Below are 6,754 nucleotides of genomic sequence, written 5' to 3'. Positions count from 1 at the left end.
AGTTCATTCGGCCAATCAGAGGGTTAGCTCTGCTAAATAATCAGCAGTCAGAGTTAATTTAGCCAATCAGAGGGTTAGCTCTGCTAAATAATCAGCAGTCAGAGTTCATTCGGCCAATCAGAGGGTTAGCTCTGCTAAATAATCAGCAGTCAGAGTTCATTCGGCCAATCAGAGGGTTAGCTCTGCTAAATAATCAGCAGTCAGAGTTCATTCGGCTAATCAGAGGGTTAGCTGTCATACTTCATTTTGTTAGTGACCATTTGCAGAGCGGCGGTAAAACTTACGGTAGCTACTTTCACTATCACTGGCGTTAGACGTCACATGTTCTGAAATCAAGCACAGGAAACAGCCAATCAGACGCCAGGTCTTCCAGAATGCTTGGCTTTGGGCTCCCTTGACCAGAACGGCACGGTGATAAATCGAAGCACATAACTGGTAACTGATTCAGTCATCAGCCTTTGATTTAAACACTTTACTGTCATCATGTGGAAACAACCAATCAGCAGCTTCCTGACAGGAGAATCACTTCTCTGCGCCGCTCCTTCTCAGCTGGACCAAGAACCTTGAGCTCCCAGAGAGCAAGAGGACAGGATTCTGGAGCATTAATATTTTAAACTTTTAGCTTAATTTTAACATTTAACTGTCCTGAAACACAGGATCAGATGATTCAGTAGATTTCACCTGAAGCTTCCGTTTTGTTTCTGTATGATCAGATTACATGGTTTAAAATAAAAGCAGACTACTAAACTCAGAAGATACAGGTTCTTAGACCAACTGTGGAGCATCGAGAAGAAAATAACAGAGGAGAACAAACTGATGGAGGTTTTCCTCTTTATTCCACCAAGGTCTGAGATGAGGAGAAGATGAAGGTCTCAGACCAGGTTTCCACCAGGATGCAAACTATTCGGATAATTTTGTGTCTGCTGAGAAATTTAAACCCAGTTCCAAGAAAAACAACCTGGAAATGTTTCTAAAAATCATAAAAACCATATATATCAAGGTTTTTTATTTTAGGTGTTTTTCTGTTTTTGAATCTTTTCTCCAAACTGAATGTATAAAGTTATTGTTAAATGTTATCATGTGTTCCTGGTTTCCCCTCAGTGGGATAATGAAACATGTTCTCCTCCTGGTGGAGACCCTCAGCCTGATGTTGGCAGGTGTTTTACTCACTGTGGCTTTTGTTCATCGTGTCATCGTTGTTGTCCTGAGTCAGCAGAGGGACAAACAGAAAAACAACCAGAGAAACACAACGTTACTGAGATCCAGCGGCAGACGGAGAGAGCAGAGGGAGCACAGCTGGTCGGCAAGGCGGCCATTTTGGCTCCAAACAGAGAACCTTCTGCAGCAGTTTTGGTTTTGTCTCAGTTTCTAATTGGATATGAGCCGTCACTGCTACGTTGCCGTGACGACTGATGCGCCTGACACCACTGCCAGCTGATCTCTCTTCCTGCCGCTGACCGATCGTCTGCCGGGACACGGCGGCGGCGGTACTTACGGTCGGCGTCGCTGGTCTCCTGCTCGCTCGGCTCTTTGCTCTTGTAGAAAGGAAACTTTCGGGTAAAGAGGTTCTTTTTACGCTTGTCATTGACGGACTGCTGAAGAGGAGGAGGGCGATAAAGGAAGAAGAAGAGGGGCAGATGAGGGGCTCTGATGTTTGATTGGGCAGAACGACAGGATGCGACTCATTTCATTGGACGGCGACGTTAAACAGCAGGGAGAGTTTAGAGGTTAGGTCAAAGGTCAAACAGCTGGATCCTAGAACCTGATGTCCTGGTCTGACCGGGCTCTGGGGGTGGCGGCGGTGCTGTTAGAGGTTTTGAGGCCGTTTTTTTGTGTCCTGAGTGTCAGTGAAGGCAGCACAGCAGAATGGGGGGGGGGCATGCTGTAGACGTGCAGACAGGGAAGCTGGGGGCAGAGGGAGGGAAGCTGTGGACCCGCCTCTAAGGGCCCAGTAAGGCTGGATGCTGGTTTAAGGTATGAAACAAGTCATGGTTCTGGTTTTAGAACACGAAAGAACTCAAAGGTTTGGTTGATATGGTATCTGCAGCTTAAATTCCTTTTAACAGGATTAGAAATCCTCCCCCCTCCTCCACCTATTGTTGTCAGCCAGCTGTCTTTGACTGTAATCATGTTGCTGGTTCCTCACAATCAGGCGCAGTAGCAGCGTAGTTAGAACAGGTCTGAATGTCTAAAATGTTTATACCTTTAAATTAACAATAAACATCTAGTGATGGCAATAATACCAATAAGTGTTATAGACGGTTAAACTCTGACTTTAAGAAATGGTTCAAAGGTGGTCTCTACTAAGGGCGTTCAATAATTAAGCCCCTGGACTCACGTCCAGTTGTTTGATCTCTCTGAAACTTTTCAATGCGTAATTAGATCTATCTCTATAGAATAAGATGCAAATTGCAGCTCTGAACTATTTGTGGTTTCTGGTGTTTGAACTGAATAAAGGGTGAAATGGAGCCTGTTGAGCGTCGAGCAGTGATCAGTTTGTGTATTTAAAAAGGATTCATAGCCTATGGAGATGATGCCTCATCATATGACTTTGTAAAATTTTGGCCAATTTCTCCACTGTGAGAACATTAAAGTAAATCAATCAATATGATGGGGCATCACCACCATGGGTTACTTTCACTTCCTCAGAAGTCTCCCGTGGTGTGCGTTCCTTTAAATACAGAAACCAGATTACTGCTCGACGCTCAACAGGCTCTATTTCACCCTTGGCTAAGTTCAAACACCTGTAAATCAGAAACCACAAAAAGTTCAAAGCTAAAATTTACCACTTAATCTATAGAGATATAAGTAATTGCACATTAGGGGGAGTGGCGGCCTAGTGGTTAGGGCATAGGGCTTGGGATCCAGAGGATTCTTAGTTTGAGCCCCTGGGTCTCTGAGCAAGACTCTTAACCCTACACTGCTCCCTGGGCGCCCCACGATGGCAGCCCACTGCCCCCCAAGGGGATGGGTTAAAATGCAGGGGGGAATTTCTCCAATGCGAGATCAATAAAGTTAAATTATTTAATCATATGCAAAATTTCAGCTAGATCAAACAACTGGAAGTGGGTCAGGGTCAGTTATTGAACGTCCCTCGTAACATAGGAGATGTTTGTGTTGTAGATGCTATATATGGTTTAAATAATCTTATTTATTGAACATGATTTTGACTGTTTATGATCTTTTTCTCTAGGCTTGTCGGGGGTCTGATCTGTTTTTTTAGTTCCTGATGGTATGGTTAAGATTTGATTAATGTAAATTTAAATAATTACCATCATGATAATGTTAGGATTCTCCTTTAATCAGCATAATGCAGCACAGAATCCATCTATGAGCCAAAACTACCCTATGATTACTATGGGAGCAGAGGAACATGGTGGGAATCCTGCAGCCAATCATTATAACCCAGGATCCAACTCTCCAAACTGTTAACATGTGTGGTACTTACTGACAATCCTGATCAAATTCATAAACCTAGAATACAAGTTAAACCCGGATTCATTCAAAAACAAAAACGTGTAAAAACTTTGTTATTTTGGCCACTAGAGGGCAGCGCCGCCCCTGGATAGAAACACAGACATTCAGAAAACTAAAAAAAGTTAATTAAAAAGAAGTTTATTTTCTACACCTAATTAGAATTGGTTTATTATTATTTTGTTTGCTTTCTAATTCAGTTTTTTTTTTTCTAACCCGTCATCAGCTGATCTACTGCAGCAGAACAAACTGATGCTTCTGGTTTATATTCAGTGGCCAGCAGGGGGCGACAGCTTTGACTGCAGAGGAGGAGAGTGTGGAGGAAGAGGAGCAAGAGAGGAAGGAGGCAAGCAGATATCAAAGATGAGCGTTTATCTCTCAGGGGGTCAAAGGTCATGCATGTCCTGCGGGCGACGCATGTTAAAGCAGCAGACAGCCTAAAGGAGGCGCTGCTGCTGGTCTCAGGTGGACATGCGGTTAACGGGCCAGCTGTAGTTACCAGGGCCAGTACCGGGCCAGCGGCGGTTACCGGGCCAGCGGCGGTTACCGGGACAGCAGCTGTCAACATTAGTCATTAGTAGGTGGAGAGATCAGGTGGCAGCAGCAGCATAAACTCTTTAAATTCACACATCATGCAGCAGATTAAAAAATAAATTAAAAAAAAGCAGCTGGGAACAACAAACATCTGGAAGATTCCTTCATCTGATCAGTTTCAGATTGAAACCTTAAACCATGAAGGTTCTGTCCTCCAGAGGGTCCACACTCACCCCCCGGTCTCTGGACTTGGAGTTGAACTTCACCGTCTTTAACCTCGCTCGCTCCTTCTTCTCCACTCTGGAGAAAAACACAGAAGAAGAAGAAGAAGAAGCAGGGTTGTTGAGAGGAAGTCCATCTGCTGAGGGTTCTGGACTGTCTGGACCTCAGCATGAGGAGCTGAGGTCCTACAGCCCTGGATTTATCAGGTCCATATGAAGCCGTCTGCTACGTTTAAAGTCTCCCGAGCGGAACCCGACTTTACATGACCGAATAAAGTGAATGTGATTGGTCGGTTATTAACACTAAATGGCCCGGAGAATTCAAGTTTTCCTTCAAGCCCCCCTCCCCTCTTTAAGTTTGTGTATTCACTCTACCTTGCTAACTGCTCTTGTTGTAATGCAAGGGGTTGTGATGTGACCAGTCCTTCTACATGAGACTGGATAAAGGCTGAAACAAACTGGCATCAGAACAAGAGCATGCTCCAAGCACTTTTCATTACCTGCCCCTGCAACATCAGACCTTTTTGCAGGAATAACTTAATAAGTGATATCTGAATCTTTTATTAAGGCAAACCTATTGAACAACCAGATATCATACGGGTCCTAGTTCCTGAGAGCAGGTCATAACCATGCTTTCCAACAAGGCAAGGCAGAGCCTATTGATATTGTCCATTCACCAACAGACTCATTTATATTGCAAAGCTCACTATGTGAAAGAAAGAACAACTTAGAGAATAATTTTATTTTGTCTGTTCTCGCCTTTTCACGTCATTCAACATTTCAGCTTAGAGAATGACAAACAGTGTGATTTCAGTAGTGGAGTAACATTTATTTCACCCAAGGAAAAGCTCTACATATGAAGCTACAATTGTCCCATTTAGCAGTTTTTACAAACCCAAGGTGAGTCCTGCATTTGTGACAGGTATACTTTGTGCAGTGCACACAATGCTCATGGTTGTAGTTCCTGTTGCAGTGATTGCACACCTGGCCTGCTTATAATAACAATGAAAAAAATCTAAAAAATAGAGTTTAGCACATTTTCCCAAAGTACAATGATCTATAGTGTAATTATTGGCTATTATATGCTTATACCAGTAATAACAATGAATAAATCTCCAAAAATACAGTTTGGCCTATCTTCCCACAGTAAGAAAAAAAAAGAATGTTAGAACTGTAAATATACAGTCACATGTTTATATAACTATTTTTTATGTATTTATCACTGTCTTCAAGGCTGCACTTTAAAATATGAAATTGTCTAGAGCTGTTCTAAACTAAATTTATACATGTGTATACAAAATGAAAAATAAATCTGTCTAAGTCATAAGTAACTATTGGCATTTATATACTTATAATAACAATGAAAAATCTAAAAAAATAGAGTTTAGTACATTTTCTCAAAGTAAAAGATCTAATATTAACCAGATGAGGTTATCTGTGTGTCCTTCAAGTTTGGAGGCACTACAATGATCTATAGTGTAGTCATTGCTCATTTTATACTTATTTAAATAATAAAATATCTGTCATTTAAGCTTTTGGAAATTGCTCAGAAAATTTTGAAGTATTAACTATAAGTATTATTTTCGAATCCAATGAATGTGATAATAATCCACCTCTCCTTGGTGACGCTTTTGAATATTTCTCTCTGATTATTTTGCATCTTGCAGAGCTCGCTCCTCCTGCATATTTTTGGAGCAGTGAGATCCCCATAGGGTCCAATGTAATTCTCCCAACGCGATAGGAGACTTTTTGAGGAAACCACGTTTGTAGCTCACTGTCTGCCTTGCTGTGGTGTCTAGTCGAGTTATTAGTCCGGAAAAGCCGAATCTGCGAATATATTGCCAGCGGAGGAAAGAGGAGAGAGAGGGGAGAGATTGCCTGAGTTATATTACCCCCCAAATAAATAATGCTCATTATTGTATAAATGGTCATTATTGTATAAATATTGTTGCTTTCTACAGCGTTCCACCTCATGCAGCTATTTTCATTGTACAGATCAGTTATCGTCTGATCGCTGCGCTGAAATCATTGCGCTGTTGGCGACACTGATGACGTAGACCTAGTTATATTTTATTACAAATAAGATTTCCCCCCCTCCTGCTCTCAGGTAAAACACTTTCAAAGTGAAAGACTTTAGCTGAAACCAAAACTGAAGGGGGTGGAAGTTTCTCCAGCCACAGCGCTAATGGGGCATTTACATCTGAAAAGGGATTCATGAGTTGATAATTACTGCGGGGGGACTAGAGGCTGACGAAAATTCTCGTATCTCCGGGACTTTTAGTGTTTAGGGGGCGGGATTGTTGTGGCGGAAGGTTCGTAAGCAGGAGGAGAGTTTAGCGTCGGAGGTCGTGGATGAGTCTCCTCCGTCATCCATTTTTTATTTAGAGGAGGAAAGCGGGGACGAAGATGTTGTGGAAGAGGACGGCAGGGCGGCAGAAGCTTGGTTTGGTGTAGAAGGCTTCCAGCCGTACATGTTTGAGCCCTTGCCTCGCAACCAGTTCTGTCAGCTCTACGCCTGCCGATGA

General features: G+C 42.5%; 1 protein-coding gene across 3 annotated transcripts in view; it reads right to left on the bottom strand.

The window, feature by feature from the left end:
- dlg1 (discs, large homolog 1 (Drosophila)) overlaps positions 1 to 6,754 on the bottom strand; it is a 94,378-nt gene that overhangs the window by 5,896 nt on the left and 81,728 nt on the right. The window contains exons 16-18 of one of the 3 annotated variants that reach the window (XM_015403199.1): positions 4,242 to 4,308; positions 1,496 to 1,592; positions 285 to 326 (exon numbers count right to left, since the gene is read on the bottom strand). In XM_015403199.1, the coding sequence (XP_015258685.1) occupies positions 285 to 326; positions 1,496 to 1,592; positions 4,242 to 4,308 (206 nt within the window). Of the gene's footprint in view, positions 1 to 284; positions 327 to 1,170; positions 1,205 to 1,495; positions 1,593 to 4,241; positions 4,309 to 6,754 lie in introns of all 3 variants that reach the window. The other 2 variants (XM_015403197.1, XM_015403198.1) reach the window with 2 other exon arrangements.

Source organism: Cyprinodon variegatus, unplaced genomic scaffold, assembly GCF_000732505.1.
Source record: "Cyprinodon variegatus isolate N-32 unplaced genomic scaffold, C_variegatus-1.0 Scaffold1458, whole genome shotgun sequence".
In the NCBI taxonomy this organism is placed as follows: Eukaryota; Metazoa; Chordata; class Actinopteri; order Cyprinodontiformes; family Cyprinodontidae; genus Cyprinodon; species Cyprinodon variegatus.
This window is presented reverse-complemented; position numbering and strand designations above follow the sequence as displayed.